This window comes from Gracilinanus agilis, chromosome 1 (genome assembly GCF_016433145.1).
Source record: "Gracilinanus agilis isolate LMUSP501 chromosome 1, AgileGrace, whole genome shotgun sequence".
Taxonomy (NCBI): domain Eukaryota; kingdom Metazoa; phylum Chordata; class Mammalia; order Didelphimorphia; family Didelphidae; genus Gracilinanus; species Gracilinanus agilis.
The window spans coordinates 284,492,808-284,513,299 of record NC_058130.1 but is presented as its reverse complement, the minus strand read 5'-3'; the positions used below and the strand labels follow the sequence as shown (position 1 = coordinate 284,513,299).

The window sequence follows — 20,492 nt, the reverse complement described above, 5'->3', positions numbered from 1 at the left end:
TAAATCCTTCATTTTATATCATCTTAATGTAAGAAGGTCTCAGCCTCCAAACCAGCACCCCCCCCCCCCAACATACACAAAGCTTTGAAGCGCTTTAAATTTGTCTAAATAAATTTTCTCCCACTATCTGAGTCCCTCAGAAAACAAGGTTTTGGAATGGAATATTCCCACTAGGACCAGCTACGTTCTTCCGAAGATATCCACTGGCCCACGTTCCCCAAGGGCCTTAGAATCATCTATCCCCAAGGAAGGGTAGACTTTATGGCTATCCATTCTTCAAAAGAAAATGTCCTGTGGCACAGGTTGCTGGGCTTGTGTCCCTACCTTTAAGAAAAGACAGCAGAGGCAGCAGCAGCAGAAATCCGAACTGGGTGTGGTGTTTGCAGCAATAAGGGTGGGGAAGGAGGGGAGGGGAAGAGAAAGAAGAGGGAGTTGTGTATTGCCAAGAGGTTGGGGGAGGAGAGCTGACGCTTCCTCTCTGGTGACGCTGCTTGAGCTGCTTTATGCTTTTACAGCTGCCATCCCCACCCAGTCGGGTAAGCTAGTTTCCTAGGAGCTGTCTCGTTCTGAGGCCCCAACAATAGAAGCTACAGCAAACTCCTGTAAGGAAAAAAGAAGGTCCTGGAGTCAGCGGAGCTCTTAAGAACCTTAGCCCGGAGGTGGTCTCCGCCATGTCTGCTACAATGAAGCAAAGGTTCGACCAGTTCCTGCACCAGAAGAACTGCATGACGGACCTTCTGGCTAAGATCGAGGGCAAGACTGGGGTGAACAGGTCCTACATAGCATTTGGTAGGTTCTTTTATACGGAGATCTTTCCTCCACTCTGGATTGTCCTTATGCTTATAGTTAATTATTTATAATACTAATTCAAGCACCTTCTCCTTGCCAACTCAGCACCTGCTGCTGAGGGGTGAACCACTGCTATCTGTGAACTGGGCGCAGGAAAGAACGTGAGGATTGGAGTGAGCTTGGGCTGAGGGGAGGAAGAGCGGAGCGTTGTTGTTGCTGCTATCCCAGGGCTTGTTTATAACTGCTGGCATTGAGCTACGGCCTCTAGGAGAGACCGAAGAGTGGAAGTTCTTGCTCTCGGGTTACTGCCACCCAGCCCGCGCCCTTCCGGTCTCCCCAGTTGGGCCACGGTTGTGTGTAGTTCTAGGGGATCTGAGAGAGGATGACTACTCCACTACGGGCTAGTGGAGCGCTGAAGCTCTGGGAAACCCCCAGCAAAATGCTCGCTCTCTGCTTTCTGCCTGGGTGATTGCGTGATTGGAGAATGGGGGCGAGGGATCAGGGTGTAGTAGGAAGAGCTTTGCTGGGGGAAGGACTAAATTTGAAGGGGGGCGGGGGGGCTGTTTCCTTCTGTCGGAGGAAATTGAAAAGTGCTGGAGTGCTGACGTGTCAGCCTTTCTATCGCTTTAAGTTTGCAGGTTTGGCGCTCTCCCAACCCCCTTAGCTTCTGTCTTTCTTTCCCCTTTCTTTCTTCCCAACCTGAGGTGGGGGTGGGTGAACTAGTTGGCCTCCCTAGACTCCACCTCTTAAATCTCACTGAATTAAGGTTCTAAGCCAATCACTTACTGTTTACTTATCTTTATCCTTTTGCACTTTGAAGAAAATTACTAGAACTCAGATTTAGCTTCCTGTGTATGAGGAATCCTTATCCATGATATCTTTTCATTTTTTTTCTTCTTCAGGTGTCATCAGCTTAGTGGCTTTGTACCTCGTGTTTGGCTATGGAGCTTCTCTGCTCTGCAACCTAATAGGATTTGGCTATCCCGCCTATATCTCGTAAGTGGCTCCACCCTCTGCTGTCCTAGCTTCTCCTCATCTCTTTGAGGGATAGAAGAATGTCCATCATTCAACAGGGGTCCATGCCCCTTCAGCTGAATAGGGGACATGAGTAGAATTACTCCTTTGAGAGGTCTACCCTTGGACAGTGAAAAAGCCTCTTCACTTTGAAGTAGCTCTTAGCATTTATAGAACCCTGCTCAACTTTATTATCTGACTTTACTTTGTCCTCACAGCAATGATGGGGGCTATATCTTAATTTTACAGATGGAGAAACTAAAACATTGTATAATGGTGACTCATCTAACATTTTTCACCATGAGGCCTGGATTCAAACTTAGATCTCTCAGTTTCTAGTAGTGCTTCCCTCTAGATTTGAGTGACAGATTTTTTATTTCATCCTAATGAGTAGATGGGCAGGGAAACTGAGTCTCTATGTTTTTTTTTAGTCTTGAAAATGGAGTGCTGGACTTGGAGTTAGTAATAACTGGGTTCACATTGTTACTAGTTCTGTGATCCTGGGAATTCACTTAATTTCATTTTAGTTCAGTCAGCTCTCTAGACTTCTCAACCAAACTGATAGAAGGATTTCCCACATTCCACAGAGTTCTCTGTGTTGAGCAAATCATAGATCCTTCTGCATTTTCTCATTGTAGTTATTGTATATTATTTTCCTAGTTCAGCTTACTTCTTTATCAGTTCATAGAAATGTTTCTATGCTTTTCTGAATTCCTTATTTGATTCTTAAAATTCCATTGCATGTACATACCATAATTTGTTTAGCTATTCTACCACTATGTATTCCCTTTACTTCCAGTTTTTTATTACATAAAACATGCTGATTTAGGACACTGTAAAGAACACTAGTTCTAGAATTGGCACATGCCAAGTAGGCTAAGGTTCAAATCCCACCTCCGATGTTCACTTTACCTCTTAGCTTCAGTTTTCTCTCCTGTAAAAGAGGGATTTAGAATAACTAACCTCCAAACTCTCTTCCACCTCCAAGATCTATGATCCTAAGATATGAAGGTTTTGGTATATATAGTAATTTAGCCTCACTTTATATGGATATGCAATAAAATCACCATGTATTAATTTAGAACTAACAGATGTCAACTAAACTGATGGCCTTATTTGAACTATAAGTAACTGCATATTAATAGTGTAAGATGGGAAGATGCTAAAGTTAAAAATACAGTGTTTAATTACTTTGAAAAGCACTTTAACAGCAAACTTTTTACAGATAGCTAAAATGCCAATTACATGTGATTCTAGGTTATATTAATATGGAATAAAACTTTAACTCTCCAGAAAATATTTTTTATTTACGTGATAACACTAATGCAAATGAGAATGACTTCCTCTCCCTTTCAAGTAAGTAAAATTCATTATATAGTCTTTTCCAAAAGAGCACAAAAGGCTTCATAAATTTCATTAACTGTATCTTTATAATAATATCTCCTAAATGTTAAGAAGGCTAGGACCTAAAGTTAAGAAATTTGCCCAGAACTGTACATTGTATCACAGGTAAAGCTGAATTGATAAAGCAAAACTAAGGATATTATGACATTTAGACTAGTGTTATATTAAAACACTAGAAGTCTAATAGATGAGCAGTGGGATAAAAACAGCCTATGTTTTGATTTAAGTAGTTTCCAATTCAAACAGGAAGAGTAATTACATTAAGAGTAATTGTGTTAATTTAGTAGAGGCTTCTGGATCTTTACAGACATCTGAGTCCCTGAATCTGAAAGTAGATAAGCTCTGGGAATATAAAATTTGAAACATTTGTTTTCTGGGACAACAGCCTCCTTGACCCCCTCAGATGGTGCCTACTGTAGAAACAATCCATAGAGCTCTGAAGTTATGTTTGAAAGGCTAAGAAAACAAGGTTAGGTTTCTAACCAATGGGAAGATGCTAGAATATCATCTCTCAAAAAAAAATGTACTTTGTTAACACCTGAATTATGCAGATAACCCTGATTCAAAAAGCTTTCAAACCTTTTTTTTTCCCCAAAGCTTTTCTGTGTCAGTGATGTAGATATTGTCTCTGATATTGTCTGGTAATATTTCTTCCCTGTATTCATACTTTTGCTTGATTATGTTTCTTTCTCTTTTATCAGAAAGGCAATGTGGAAACAACACTGGTTTTAGGACCAGTGGTTCAAACATCACCTTTGAAACTAGATGTGTGTCCCTAAACAAGTCACTTAAACTCTCTCTTCCCTTGTTTAAAAAATAAGGATAATAAAACCTATAATACCTCCCTCATGGGGTAAGGAACAGATTCTATAATGTGATTTGTGTGTAGTTAGAATTATCTTGAATCCCTCCAAAAAAACTACATTACCCAAACTTCCTTTCTATATTACCCACAATTCCTTTTCCTTTCCGTTTACATGCATCTTTTTGGTGTGATAATATATAGTTTTGAGGGAAACAGAGCTCTTTCTCTCTTGTATGTGAATTGAGGGGCGCTAGCCTCTCTCTTCCACATGAGGTGAGTGGGAAAGGTTCCCTGTGTTTCTCTAGCTCTCCAATTTAATATTAGTAAATCCTTATAATATCATACTTTGGAGGCATTGAATATTAATTTAAAAATCTACATTTGCAAACCTTAGAGTATTATAAAAGTATTAGTCCTTATTGTTATTTCTCAATCTTTTTCCTTCATCATGTGTATACATGCCAAATTCCTCATAAATAGATGACTTCCTTGAAATGAGATCAATCCCTTTAGGAAAAAAAAAAATACAAAGGTTAAAACTGACTAAAATAATGATTATAGGGGGTTAGCTGGGTAGCTCAGTGGATTGAGAGCCAAGCCTAGAGACGGGGAGGTCCTAGGTTCAAATCTGGCCTCAGACACTTCCCAGCTGTGTGACCCTGGACAAGTCACTTGACCCCCATTGCCTACTCTTACCACTCTTCTGCCTTGGAGCCAATATAGCCAATACACAGTAAGGGTTATAAAAATAAAATAAAATAATGATTATAATTACCCTATTTAGGTTTCTTACAAGTTAGGTTTTGAGAAAAAAATATGACCTGTGTTTGCACTAATATGAATCTATTACTTTTTTTTTTTAACCCTTACTTTCTGTCTTAGAATCAGTATTTTGTATTGGATGCAAGGCAAAAGAACAGTAAGAGCTAGGCAATGGGGGTTGCCCAGGGTCACACAGATAGAAAGTGTCTGAGGCCACATTTGAACCCAAGACCTCCAGTCTCTTGTTCTGGTTCTCTATCCACTGAGCCACTTATATGGTCCCAAAAACTGTTGTTCTTGATAGGAGAGGCTTTACATTTTCTTCTTTTATTTTGGGCTTTTATTTTTCTTCTAGTTTTTCTTGTCTTCGTTGTGTCATCGATTTGTTTCATTCTGATTTTCAGGAAGTCTCTTACTTAACACCTTTTGTTTATTTTCCCTCTAATTTTTTTCTACTAGAATTCTTATTTCATTTGTAATTGCTTCTTTTCTTCCAAGATCTCTTACATACCTTGTGGCCAAGCAATTTTTAAAAATCTGTCTGAGGCTTAGCTTATTAGAGTTATTCTCTTTTTTTAGGTTTATGTTTCAGACTTCCTTGGATCATGAAAATCTTTGGTGTCCACTTCTATTCACTCATATTGGGACTTGGTGTCAGAGACAAGCTCTATCTGTTCTTCCATTCTTAGATAATATAATGGCATCCCTATTAGGTCCTAATCTAGAGTTTTGTCATTTGTTTTCACTTTCAGTAGTGTCTGTTCTCAAGGATAGAATATGGAGCTAGAACAGCCAATTGTTAGGTACTTAATATAAATTTCACAAGCATTGTGACAAGGAGTCCTACATCTTAACATATGTTAAGCACCGCAGCCTCGAGTCTCACACTAGGTTCAAGTCCTTTTATTATTGGCATAAAAGTCTCAGTAATCCTAGCAGGATTTGTTTCTCTTTTTGACCTGTGTGCTCTTTTGGCATCATTCAGGTTAAGTATGTGCTGCTTTGGCACTGTGTAGATGTAATCTGTGCTCCTTTGTTGATCCCATTTCTTCAAATCAGACATATTTATTAAGTCCCATAGTAGCAAAATACCAATGACAGTTTCAGTAGTCTAAGGCTTTTGGGCAGGCAGTTACATTCAGAACTAATGGACATAGTAAACCTACACTAATCTAATAATCAAAAACTCTTTCAATTTAGATGACATGCTTAAAATTCAAATTGAACATGCAATTATAAAAAATATGCTAAAAAATTCAAAAATACATACATATATATAGCCATATGTCTCCTATAATCAGTGACGATTTTATATATATCTTACAATTAGTATCACTAAGGAGGGGTAGAATATAAAGGTTCTTACCCAAGAATTTAGATGCATTTCCTCTTAGCTTAGCAAATGAGGTAGATAAAACAATGGAGGTATAAAAGCAATAATACAGTGAAGAAAATCCAAAAATTTCACAAAAAGCAAAAAATGAAAATCAAGTCAATTCTATGCAGGTTTCCTTTGAGGTAATTTGTTCAAATCTTCCAAATACACAAAATACAAGTTTTCCAAATCATCAATACAAGTTGTTATGGACTTCCATAAAGGCACATGTCCAGGGTCAAAAACAGGGTGGCACAAATAAAGTAAGGGGGTAGACAGGCACTGTATTGCCAAAAAAAAAAATTGCAAAAAAAAATATTGAAAAAAAAATTTTAAGGGAGACAAAACCGAAAAGGGTTAATAGCAACAAAACAACTAAAGCAGTAGAGTTTAAGGGGCACCACCTTCTGCCCCATGTGAAGAGACAGTAGCACCCTGAGTAGTTCGTGGACGAGCTCCACTTAAAAGATACTGTTGTGGGGTCATTTGTTTTTTGTTTTTTATTTGTTTTTTCTAAACCCTTAACTTCTGTGTATTGGCTCCTTGGTGGAAGAGTGGTAAGAGCTAGGTAATGGGGGTCAAGTCACTTGCCCAGGGTCACACAGCTGGGGAGTGTCTGAGGCCGGATTTGAACCTAGGACCTCCTATCTCTAGGCCTGACTCTCAATCCACTGAGCTACCCAGACGCCCCTGTGGGGTCATTTAGTTTGAGTTATCTGCCTGTCTAGGACCTAGAATTATCATTTTAAAATTGCAGGTTCTGAAAGTATTATTGTTATTATTCCAATAGTTGTTGTTCCTGAAATTATTGTTTTTATAGTTGCTATTCCTGAAATTATTATAGTTATTATTATTATTATTCCTGATTGCTGGAATAGATTTCTACAATTCATCATTACATGGCCCTTCTTATAGAAGTGGCAGGTCAAGCATCGATAACTAGATTCTCAGAGAGAGGCAAGTGGTATTGGTGTAGTATCATGCCCTCTTTCCTGTTTATATATTTTATCACGTAAAGATTTTAGGTTTTTTTGTATTGTTTCCAATAAATCATTAGTTTCTGCTGTTTTCTCTATATGTCCTTTTGAGACATACATAGCAGTTCTTCTCAATTCTTCTAGATCCATCTCCGGCCATTTTGGGCAATGCATTTTAAAATAGTCTTGGACCACCCTGCAAGAATTATTAATGAATTCATGTCATATTTGCCTAATATCTTTTTCATTAGAAAGATCTACGTCTAGGTACCTACCTCCCAGCTCAATGAGCCTATCCATAAATTGGGAGGGTGTCTCATCATTAGATTGCGTAAGGTGGTCAAATTTTGTCCAAACATCTGGTTTTTCAACACATTCTCGCATCACTTTTAGAATGGCTTTCTAGCATTGTTTAATTGTAAATACTCCCTAGGAACATTATAGTCCCATTGAAAATCCTGAGGTGGTCAGTATGCTGCATTGTGCATGAGAGATGATTTTATTTCTCTCACATTCTGTCAGAAAGGCCTGAAGTAATTTTTCAACATCCTTATAAGAAGGATCATATTGGAAGAATATATGCATCAATTTTTCATTACAGCAATGGGTTTTTCCTCAAAACTGGGAGTATCTTTTGAAAATTCTTTAATATCTTGGGATGTGAAAGGAGTATGATGTCTTAAGTTTATCACATCCCCAGTTCGTCCTATTGTGTGCACTTCCTTAAGGGGAAAAGGCCATCATTGGAATCAGAATCAGTCTGTGGTTTTGGTTTCTTCTGAGTCATTTGTGTGGTAGGAACCGGTATGATCTGGACTGGGATTCGTCATAGGCTGGGAGAAGGAACAGGAGAGAATGGGGTGTCAGGAGAAGAAGCAGGGGAGGGAGGGTTGGCCAGGAGATACAGAACATGAGAGAGGAGTTTCTTCACATCTGTCTCCTCTATTTCAGGAGTAATAGGATTTTCTTCTCTCAGTAGTTTGGGAACAGGCTCACAAAATTTTGAATTAGATATTTGAATTGGATCCTCCTTTTCAGTGGACCATGCATAGAGTATTTGAAATTTTCCAATTGAAGTTGTACTGCTGCTTGAATTTTTGCTTGCATTTTCCTATTTGCAGCCATTTGTGTCTTCATATTGAAGATTAGAAAAATAAAATTTCCCAGCAGAATTAGGAAAAGGAGGCATTCGGAAACCATAAAGGTTTCTAATTTGGCAAAAGCCAAAAAGGTTTCCTATATAGAAGCAATCATATTGCACAGCTTCTATTGATTTATTTATTTATTCATTTAGCTTCTTCATTTATTTATTTGATTGTCTATTTATTTAAGTTTATTTATTTTCAGCTGCAAAAAAAAAAAAATTATTTTGGTTATGCCCTCTAGTGGCAGAAAGGTAGCACTGCAGCTTAGCAAAAGAATAAAAAGGAAAAAAAACCTGAATGCTTAGTGCTGGCCTTTAGTGGCCAAGATGCAGTACTACTAAGGGAGGAGAAAATTACTGGTGGGGAAAGAGAGTTGGAAAGGGAATTGTGAGTAAGGGGGTGGAGTTAAGGCACTGAGGCTGCTGGAGGAAGGGGGTGGAACCAAAGCACTGTGAGGTGCCCCTTCTTGCAAAGGTAAGTAGGGTTTTGGGCTTTTGTTTTTGTTTTGTTTTGTTTTTTTTCTTTGCCCCAGAGGAAGAGACTAGAGCAGGTAGGTAAATTAGGGGGCAGTAGGGAGTTTTTAGAATTAGGTTTGGGTGGGTGAAAGTGAGAGAGGGACCAGGGTTTTTTTCCTGAACCTCTGCTGGGTTTTTCAGTCAGACCCACTGCTGGGTTTTTTCCAGCAGGGGTGAGGAGGGTTAGGGTTAGAGGCTGGGAAAGGGGGATTAAGATCTGGAACCCCTGCTGAGGCAGAGGAGCCTGGCAGGGGCTTAATAAGGGAAGGGACCCCCACTGGGCTGTAAGAGGGAGATTTTTAGATATTTTATAAATATATATTTAAAGTATGGCCGCCAGGAATCAACAATTCAGATTGATTCCATAATTAAAATAGACCCAAGTCAGCATCCAGTTTAAGGTAGTTTATTTACAATTAGGAAGGTAAATGTAAGTAATTAGAGAGAGGGAGAGGCTGGTCCAGGCCTGGAGAGGCTGGTCCAGGCCTGGAGAGGCTGGTCCAGGCCTGGAGAGGCCTGGATAGAGAGAGAAGGTTAAAAGGCTAATTAAACTAGGTTACAAGCCACAAGACTTTAGAAATCAGAGAGGCTATAAGCCTACTTAAGGCAGAGTTTGGAAACACCAAGGTAGGCCAAGGAAGTCAGCCTAACTTACCCATGTGACAATTCAGAGTAGAAGCATTCTGAGGTCTCAGCTGAGCACCTAAAGCACCAAGTCCAAAGCTGGAACTCCTGAACTCCTTCCACCCCTCAACTAACTTTACCAGGTTGTAACCCACGTATTTAAAGAGATACCGTCTCTCGTCATTTCCTGTGGGCCACCTCTAATTCAAGTGGCAGCCTCTACACTGATTTGGACTGCCCAAAGGGCACTCCCTTGTTCTTGATTTGATACTTATTGTCACCTGTGGTTAACTTATCTCCACTCCCCTTTTTCAGGGAGGTGGGGATGATATAATCTAGATTCCAAGGGTAAATAGATTTTTGACTATGGATGGGCTAGAGTTAATTTCATTTACACAGGGCTAAGTTTTGGGGTGGGAAGTTTTTGTCTTGGTTTTTTTTTTTCAAACTTACTGGTAGGCAAAGCAGACTGGCAGTGGGCAGGTAGGTTCAGACTTGGATCTGGGTTGCCATTAAATGTTGGGTGAAAGAAGGGAGGAAGAAGGATGGGAGAAAGAATAGAAGGTAGGGTAGCTAGAGGAAGGGAATGAAAGTAGCAGGGGTAGCCCCCAGCCCCAATGGGAAATTGACCTTAGCCCTTTGGAGGGTAGGCTAGAATCTTGAGGTAGAAAAAAGTCAGGCTAGTCTCTGGGGGTATTTAATTGGGTTTTATTTAGGTAGTAAAGAAAGGTTAGGGAAATTAGACTCTCCAGAAGTGCTCCTCTGTTCTCTGGGGAAAGGCACTGTAGGGGGAAAAGGTGCCCAAATTCTCACTCTCTCTTATATACTTTCTCAGACACCTCCCACAAAGGAAGTGGGAAGTGTCTGAGGAAGTTGTGGTAGGGAGCCCTGGGAGACTACCTCTCCCAGGATCCTCAGAGCCATTTTCAAACTGCACATGACCTCTGGGAAGGGACATAGTGGGGGTGTTTTCTCACATCTCTTCTTTGAAGCAATCTTTATTCTTTGTAATTTTACAACTTTTTATTTTATCCTTCTTTCCATCTATATCAGTGGTTCCCAAACTTTTTTGGCCTACCGCCCTCTTTCCAGAAAAAATATTACTTAGCCCCCTGGAAATTAATTTTTTTTAATTTTAATAGCAATTAATAGGAAAGATAAATGCACCTGTGTCCATCATCACCTCCTTGGACCGTTGCAGCACCCACCAGCGGGCAGTAGCACTCACTTTGGGAATCACTGACCTATATTATTATGAATGTTGTTTTCTTGTCTCTGTTTACTTCACTCTACCACCAGTTAATGAAGAACTTTCCATGTTATGATTAATTAGTTAGTACTAATTAGTGTTATGATGAATAATTAATCAAAATTTCTTCAGAACAAGAATTCCATTATATTCATGATTCATAATTTGTTTATCCATTCTGTGTTGATGGCCACACAGTTTTTCCCCCCATGCTATTCCTAAAAGTGCTGATAAAAATATTTTGAACATAAGCCAATTAATTGAATGTTTTAAGTAAAAAAAATAAACATTTTAGTCACTTTATTTGACTTTCCAAACTAGTTTCTACTGTTAATCCAACAATATACACCAGTATCCCTTTAAAAAAATGCTCAACAAATCTTAATTTAATTTCATTAGAAAATTTTCATTAGAAATATATTTCATTAGAAAAATGATGGCAGTTTGTGGGTGTGATAGTACAGGGGGTAAAAATTCCCATTATATAAACATTTTGTGATGTCAGTTAACCCAATTGACAGGAAATCCTTGTGGACTTTTAAAGCCAGAGGCATTAAATGAATGGGGAAGCGCAGACTTGCCAAAATCATATAAAATGTTTTATTAATATGTACATTTTTATCTTGTTCTTTGTATTTGATAGGTCACTTTGAGTAGGCTAAAAGCGTCCACGACTAGTTGAGTATCAGTAGTGTAGAATGTTGCATATATAATAAAGCAACAATGTGAAGAAAATGAAGAAAGGTAGATTAGAACTTGAATAAGATGAGGGATAATAGCTACACATTTCTAACCACTCTTACCAAGAAGAATCCACTTACTCAAAGAGGATGAAAGAAAATGGGGCAGGTTTCTGACTAAAAGTGAGAAAACTGAGTCTTCTAATAATATATACCCCAGCAAGTAAAAGGGAATGAAAAACATTTAGCAAAATAAATAGTCATCTTGATTCTACCTCTATATTCAGTCAGTGCTTCTAGATAAGGAGTTCTCACTTTAAATGCAGAGAATAGTATTCCTCTTTACATTTCTCTACACTGTGCTTTTATTTGTTGTCATATATATTGTATGTCTTTTGTTGCATCTTCCTCAAGTCTTACATATAATGTTGCATATTTTGATAGAGGCTATAGTTTCTCTTTCCAGGATCAACCTTTGCTGAATAATATTTAGATTCTCTCTAGTTATAGTTACTTTTGTAACTTTCAATATATTTCTTGAATTTCCAGTTTTATGTCCTTTTAGTTTTGTACTCATGTCTGTTTGAAGATTTTCTGGGCTTTGCTCAGTTTCTCTTGCAGGTCTTGTAATTCCTAATCATCCTGTGTTGCATGCTTTCTTGCTTCTTTTGAATACCTCTTATTTGTTTGGGCATTCTTTGTTGCTTCCCTTGCAACCTTTGAATCTTGGGTTTCAAATTCTTGTTGTTTCATTTGTATCTTTTGCTGCTTCTCTTGAATTTTTTGTTTTGTTTTGTTTTCTTTAGGCAATGGGGGTTAAGTGACTTGCCCAGGGTCACACAGCTGGGAAGTGTCTGAGGTCAGATTTGAACCTAGGACTTTCCATCTCTAGGCCTGGCTCTCAATCCACTGAGCTACCCAGCTTCCCCTTGCTTCTCTTGAATTTTAAACTGTATTTCTTTAAAACTTTTTCTGAAGCTATGCATCTCTTTTTCCCCTTATCTTGTATCTTTTTGCAGATCTCGTTGCATCTCAGATGTCTGAGTCACTCTTCTGTAAAGAGGACTCTGATATTTCAGTCTCCCTTCTGTCAAGACAAACAGTTCTGCAGCTGCAGTGTAGGAAGCCAGTCCAGTGTGCCTTTTCTTGCCAAACTCCTCTAACACGAACTATTTCCATCTTTTGTCTTCTTTGCCAGTTTGTAGGGTGTGAAGTGAAAGCTACTGTGTATTTATTTTATTAGTGATTTGGAGTATTCCTTCATGTGGTTGTTTATGTATACTATATGTATAATATAGTATGCTGTGAAGAGCCTCCGCAGGTCCAGGAGCTCGAGGGGTGTGACAGCGTTGACAGATAAAACTAATGAATACAGCCAGAATTTCAGCTAGTTTTCACAGAGGCTGTCTGTTTGCCATCTGCTATGTTTAATTTTTTATACTCTTCTCTTAAGATTACATACTTGTTGGCATGATTTTCATTCTCACCATACATTTTTTCTTAGAGATAATGGATTAAGTCATACATTAACTGCTACTGAATTACAAAATCATTTGATTAATATTATGTGATTATCTTGATCTTTATGATTAACAAAAGATGCAAAGCTTGTCAAGAATAATTCATCACGAAATAACTGGGTTGGAAATTACCATTCCCACCTATTGCGAGGTCCAAGGGCATGCATTTTGGCTAGCCAATCAAGTTAAGGATGATTATATTTCACTCTATTCAAATGGATAATTTATCAGTGATAATTCGTTATGCTAGTTGATTATACAATTACAACATAAATCAAGATTCAAAAAGATACAATGATTCCAACTTGGTCCAAATATTGTTTCAATAACAGCCTTTCATTTTTCAGTATTTTTCAAAGGTGAGTTGAAGTTTCAGCTAGCCTCAGGGTTATCAAAACAATCCAATAGGGAGAGGTGTAAGTTCTCATATTTTATCCATTGTCCTTTTCTTGTGTTAACATTCTGATCAGAGATCAGGGAGAGGGGAAAACTTGGAGACTATTCTGGCCTGTTTTTTCAGGCACCTGTGTATGGGAGTGAGAGATCTAAGTTAGGGTTTTTAAATCTTTAGCATCAACTCACTATCTGCTGGTTTGTTATGAAGTGATTTTAGGGGAATTTCTGTATTATTATATGTAAAGGTGGGACTTTCCTAGGAGTTTGTAGGGGCCTATAAGGGCTCTAATAATAGCCTATAATGTTCTTCTGTATTTCCCTGAGGCTGAGTGGGGATATTGATCCCAATCATTCCAAAAAGGAGTGTTAGAAAGAGAAGAGTCATACAGGGGTATCTGAGTGGGGGGTTTCCATCCTTCCTGAGGCTGCTATGCACTTCATTGAGGTCCCTCCTGTGACCATGTCAGACAGGGTGGGTTTGATGGCTCCCAGCAGTATGCAATATTTTTTTTCTTTTGAGAAGCGTTTGTTCATATTCTCTAACTGCTTATCTACTGGGAAATAATTTTGGTAATAGGAATTTCCTCACTTTCCATCTGGCTACACTCACTTAAAGACTTTTACTTCTCCAGATGCATTCATTTTGAACATTGACTTCTCCAACATGCACCCAGTAAACATGTCATTGGGAAATAGCATCTTGCAAGATCCTGTCTGCCTTGGAACTTACTCCTCATCAGTACTGCCTTTTTACTTTACTGCCTTAAAAAGCATACCTTACTTAAAGCAAAATTTTATCTCATGTCTTCCTGACTTAGGTGCAGCACCAGATGCTCTATGTCATGCTGTCATTTCCTAGATCAGGTTGTTCATGGATATCTGTGATTTCATACACAGGTAGCAAGACAAAAGCACAAAAGTTAAAGAGAGAGTGTTGAAAAGAATGCAAGATGTTAAGTCAAGAGACCTGGATTTGAATCCTATTTTTGTCATGAAAATGCAAATGGGACATACAAAGAAAGTATTTTAATTAGAATAATAAGGAGAATGAGTTGGAAAAAATGTAATTCTCATATTTCCTATCCTTTCTCACCTCCAAAAAAAATTGTTAAAAAAGAAGTATTATTTGTTGAGCTCAAACATATGCCTGCTTTTCATGACTGGCCATAACTGCTATACAAAATTTCAGCTATTTTTGAAAAAAATCTCTTGCTTGTGAATATTAACACATTAAGAAATTAATCTTTTCCAAGATGGAGGAATTTAATTCACAGGGGCTGAGCTTTCAAAGTAATGCTTTTTTAAAATTTTTCAATACTAACAAAATGGTATATTAATTGAACATGTTTTATATTGAAGATAAGATCCAGCATTTTTACAATTTCACACTTCTAGACTTCTAGACTGAGTGCATTTTTCTTTCCTTGCTTACTTTTTTCCTTTCTACAAATTATATATGTCATCATAGACAATTTTTAAAAATATTTTTTAATAATAGAAAAATTATTAAAAGAGTGAAACTATTATTGTCCCCAAATGCCTCAAACCATTTGGTGTATATGGTGATCTATATAGAAGTCTATATATAAGAATTCCCAAGGAACCTTCTTTTTAATACTTCTAAAACTCATTAGATGGCAAGTGGCAAATTGTGAAAGCGGTATGTGGGTTTGTAGGCATTATCTTCTTTCCCTGTAGGAAAGTTAAGTAGTGGTGTCTGGAAGGGTACTTAATTTAGTACTTAATGAAGCCCTAAAGAGAAAAGGACCTACTCTTCTGGGAAGATGTAATTAATTACTAGAAGTCAACTGTGTTATAAAAAAAATTTCTATAACCTTTATATTAGAAACTTAGATTTCACTGTAGACTTTCTCCTAAATAATTATTTCTTTAAATCACAAATTTTCATTTATTTGTGCTTGACCTATCCCATTTCTAAGATATCTTCTTTTTTTTTTTTAGCATGGCCTCAACTACTACTGCTCAGTGTAATAAATATTATACAGATTACATTTAAATTTGCCTAAAATAATCTCATAGCTTTCTTTAACTATTATTTATTTAGATACTTCAAGTATTATCCCCTTTCGAAGGTAAAGGAAAAACTGAGAAACCAAATTTATAAGGTCATACCTGAATCAATGATAGAATTCTGAATAAAATTTATATCTCCCATCTATATCTCCCTGTACCTCATATATAGAGTATATTAATAGTCTCTACTAAAGTACTACTTTTCTCAGAACATTCACCCTTGGAGTCATTCTCATTTTCAATACTCTCTTCCTAAATAACTAATCAGTCAGTCATAAAGCCCTTTTCAGTTCTATCACAGAAAGTTCTCATAATCAACCATTCTTTTCCATTCCTTCTGTTATCCTAGTTCATGTTGTCATCACTTTGATCTTCTACACATTCCCCTCCCTGCAGTCCATCTTAAACACCACCATCAGATATATTTTTCCAATGTTCAGCTCTGATCTTATCACTCTCTTGCTCAAAAATATACAAGAGAGCTTATTAAAAGCAAATCAGTCAATTGACAATAAGAAGTTAAGCACCTACTATGTGCCAGGCACTATATAGTATACTGTGCTATGGTATGCTTTGAGGTAAAAAGTCAAAAATGAAACAGGCTTTGCCCTCAAGGAAGGTACAATATATGAGAGGATGTTGACTGGCCAGGGGAAACGGGGCAGGATTGGACACATATACATACACTCACATGCACATACAAGAACAAGATATAAACAAAGTGTATTGTTGGGTTTGTACCCCAAAGAGATCATAGATAAGCAGACTTGTACGAAAATATTTATAGCTGCGCTTTTTGTGGTGGCAAAGAACTGGAAAAGGAGGGTATGTCCTTCAATTGGGGAATGGCTGAACAAATTGTGGTATATGCTGGTGATGGAATACTATTGTGCTCAAAGGAATAATAAACTGGAGGAATTCCATGTGAACTGGAAAGACCTCCAGGAATTGATGCAGAACAAAAGGAGCAGAGCCAGAAGAACACTTTACACAGAGACTGATATACTATGGTAAAATCGAATGTAATGGACTTCTGTACCAGCAGCAATGCAATGACACAGGACAGTTCTGAGGAACTTATGGTAAAGAACATTACCCACATTCAGAGGAAGAACTGCAGGAGAGGAAACATAGAAGAAAAGCAACTGCTTGAAAGCATGGGTTGAGGTGGACATGATTGATTGGGGATGTAAACTCAAAACTACCACACCAATGCAACTAACAACAATTTGGAAATAGTCTTGATCACACATGTTAAAACCAGTGGAAATGTGCATCGGCCATGGGTGGTGGGAAAGTGGGGGGGGTGAAGGGGAAGTAGGAGCATGAATCATGTAACCATGTTAAAAATGAATATTAATAAATGTTTAAAAAAAGATATATGCAAGGTGTGATAGTAGCAGTTTCTTAACCCTAACCAACTCCTTCATCCCATTCAACTTAGATTTCAGATTTGATTGGGTCAGGGAACTAAAACCTCAGATTGTTGATATCACTTCATAGTTTCCCAAGTAGAAAATGAGAAGCACTAGAGTTGTAGAATTGACTATAATAATTCCTGGGAGTTATCTTTTGGGAATCTTTTTCAGGAGGTGATGGGTTCATTCTTTCCATTTCTATTCCCCACCCTGGTTCTAGAATACCAGGGGAGTTTTCTTTGATATTTTCTTGAAAGATAATGTTCAAGCTCTTTTTTTAATCATAGCTTTCAGGTAGTCTAATATTTCTTAGATTATCTCACCTGGATTTATTTTCCAAGTCAGTTGTTTTTTCAGTGGGATATTCCACATTTTCTTCTATATTTTCATTCTTTGACTTTGTTTGATTGGTTCTTGATGTCTAATAGAATCATTAGTTTCCATTTGCTCAATTCTAATTTTTAAGGAATGATTTTTTTAAAAAACTCTTACCTTCTGTCTTAGAATCAATGCTAAGTATTGATTCCAAGGGAGAAGAGTGGTAAGGGCTAAGCAGTGGGGGTTAAATAACTTCTCCAGGGTCACATAGCTAGGAAGTATCTGAGGCCAGATTTGAACCTAGACCTGTCTAAGGCATGATTTTCTTGAGTGAACTTTTGTACTTTCTTTTCCATTTGGCCAATTCTATTTTGTGAAAATTTCTTTTCCTTAGGGAATTTATGTACCTCTTTTTCCATAGGGCCAATTCTGCCTTTCAGGGTCTTTCTTTGGTCAATTCGGCTTTTTAAAAAGTTCTTTTCTTCTTTGGATTTTTGTGCCTCTTTTACCTACTGGTCTATTCTGTTTTGCAAGGTATTTTTTTTTGTCTTCAAATTTTTTTATTAAATTAATTTCTAAATTATTTTTAATATTTCTAAATTCTAGAGTATTTTTTTTCACGGTTACATGATTCATGTTCTTTCTCTCCCTTCCTTCTCTCTCCCATAGCCAATGCAAAATTAAACTGGGTTTTACATGTGTCATTGATCAAGACCTATTTCCATATTAATATTTGCATTGGGGGATCATTTAGTCTACATCCCCAATCGTATCCCCATTGACCCATGGGATCAAGCAGTTGTTTTTCTTCTGTTTCCACTCCCACAGTTCTTTCTCTGGATGTGTTCTTTCTCTTAAGTCCCTCAGAATTGTCCTGGATTTTACTAGCATTGCTGCTAGTAAAGAGGTCCATTACATTCAGTTGTGCCACAGTGTATCCGTCTCTGTGTTTAAGGTTCTCCTGGTTCTGCTCCATTCACTCTGCATCAGTTCCTGGAGGTCATTTCAGTTCACATGGAATTCTTCCAGTTCATTATTTCTTTTAGTGCAATAGTATTCCATCACCAAGAGATACCACAATTTGCTCAGCCATTCCCCAAATGAAGGACGGCCCCTCATTTTCCAGTTTTTTGCCACCACAAAGAGTATGGCTATCAATATTTTGTAAAAGTCTTTTTCCTTATTATCTCTGGGTTATAAACCCAGCAGTGGTATGGCTGGATCAAAGGGCAGACAGTGTTTTAAAGCCCTTTGGGCATAGTTCCAAATTGCCATCCAGAATGGTTGGATAAATTCACAACTCCACCAGCAATGCATTAATGTACCCATTTTGCCACACCCCCTCAAAAATTTTATTACTTTCCTTTGCTGTCATGTTAACCAATCTGCTAGGTATGTTTTGATTTGCATTTCTCAAATTGTAAGAGATTTAGAACACTTTCATGTGCATAGTTTTCATGTGATAGTTTTGATTTCTTTATCTGAAAACTGCCTATTCATTTAGCTCCTTATAAATTTGAGTTCGAGGTTTTTGTTATAAAGATTTTTTTCCCAATTTGTTGCTTCCCTTCTAATTTTGGTTGCATTGATTTTGTTTGTACAAACCCTTTATAACTTAATGTAATCAAAATTCTTCATTTTACATTTTATAATATTTTCTAACTCTTACTTGGTCTTAAAATCTTTCCTTTCCCATAGGTCTGATAGATATACTATTCTATGTTAACCTAATTTACTTATACTTTCTGTCTTTATATTCAAGTCACTCACCCATTCTGAATTTTTCTTGGTTTAGGGTGTGAGATGTTGATCTAAACCTAATCTCTCCCATACTGTTTTCCAATTTTCCAAGCAGTTTTTGTCAAATAGTGGATTTTTGTTCGAAAAGCTGGACTCTGGGTTTATACTACACTGTCTTGCTGAGGTAATTTATCTCACATCTATTCCACTGATCCTCCCTTCTGTCTCTTAACCAGTACCATATTGTTTTGATGACCATTGCTTTATAGTATAGTTTAAGATCTGGTACTGCTAGACCCCCTTCCTTCACATTTCTTTTCATCAGTTCCCTTGATATTCTTGATCTTTTGTTCTTCCAAATGATCTTTGTTATAGTTTTTTCTAATTCATTAAAAAAAAGTTTCTTGGTTGTTTGATAGCTATGGCACTAAATAAGTAAATTAATTTGGGTAGAATGGTCATTTTTATTATGTTAGCTTGTCCTACCCATGAGCAGTTAATGTTTTTCCAATTGTTTAGATCTAGTTTTAATTGTGTGGATTGTGTTTTGTAGATGTGTTTGTGTAATTCCTGTTTGTATTAGCAGATGGATTCCTAATTTTTCAGGAATTTTATATTTTTTTATTTTATATTGTCTAGGGTGTATTTTATATTTTATATAGTATTTTATATGTGATTTTAAATGGAATTTATCTTTCTAACTCTTGCTGCTGAAATGTGTTGGAAATATATAGAAATGCTGATGATTTGTGTGCCTTTATTTTGTATCCTGCAACTTTGCTAAATTTGTTGGTTATTTCCACTAGCTTTTTAGTTGATCCTCTAGGATTCTTTAAGTAGACCATCATATTATCTGCGAAGAGTGATAGCTTGGTCTCCTCGTTGCCTATTTTAATACCTTTAATTTCTTTTTCTTCTCTAATTGCTACTGCTAGTGTTTCTAGTACAATGTTAAATAATAGAGGTGATAATAGGCATCCTTGTTTCACTCCTGATCTTATTGGGAAGGCAGTTCTAATTTATACCCATTGCAGATGATGCTTGCTGATGGTTTTAAATAAAAATACTGTTTATTATTTTTAGGAAAGGCCTTTCAATTCCTATACTTTCTAGTATTTTCAATAGGAATAAGTGTTGTATTTTGTCAAAGGCTTTTCTGCATCTATTGAGATAATCCTGTGATTTCTGTTAGTTTGGTTGTTGATATGGTCAATTATGTGGATGGTTTTCCTAAAATTGACCCATCTTTACATTCCTAGTATAAATCTCACCTGATCATAGTGAATAACCCTTGTGATCACTTGCTGGAGTCTTTTTGCTAGTATTCTATTTAAAATTTTTGCATCCATGTTTATTAAGGAGATTGACCTGTAGTTTTGTTTTTTTTTTTTTCTCTGTTTTTGATCTGTCTGGCTTTAGAATCAGTACCATATTAGAGTCATAAAAGGAATTTGGTAGAACACCTTCTCTGCTTATGTCAAATAGTTTGTGTAGTATTGGGATTAGTTGTTCTTTGAATGTTTGTTAGAATTCACTTGTGAATCCATCTGGTCCTGGGGATTTTTTCTTAGGGAATTCTTTGATGGCTTGTTCAATTTCTTTTTCTGATATGGGATTATTTAAGTATTCTATTTCTTCTTCTGTTAATCTAGGCCATTTATATATTTTTTTTAGATTTTTTTAACATTTATTAATATACATTTTTAACATGGTTGCCTGATTCATAC

General features: G+C 37.0%; 1 protein-coding gene across 1 annotated transcript in view; it reads left to right on the top strand.

Annotated features, from left to right (window-relative positions):
- The first annotated feature begins 512 nt into the window (after positions 1-512).
- REEP5 (receptor accessory protein 5) overlaps positions 513-20,492 on the top strand; it is a 41,242-nt gene continuing 21,262 nt past the window's right edge. Inside the window, exons 1-2 of the mRNA XM_044662192.1 lie at positions 513-789; positions 1,692-1,785. Of these exons, the coding sequence (XP_044518127.1) occupies positions 672-789; positions 1,692-1,785 (212 nt within the window). The 5' untranslated portion in view covers positions 513-671. The remainder of the gene's footprint in view (positions 790-1,691; positions 1,786-20,492) is intronic.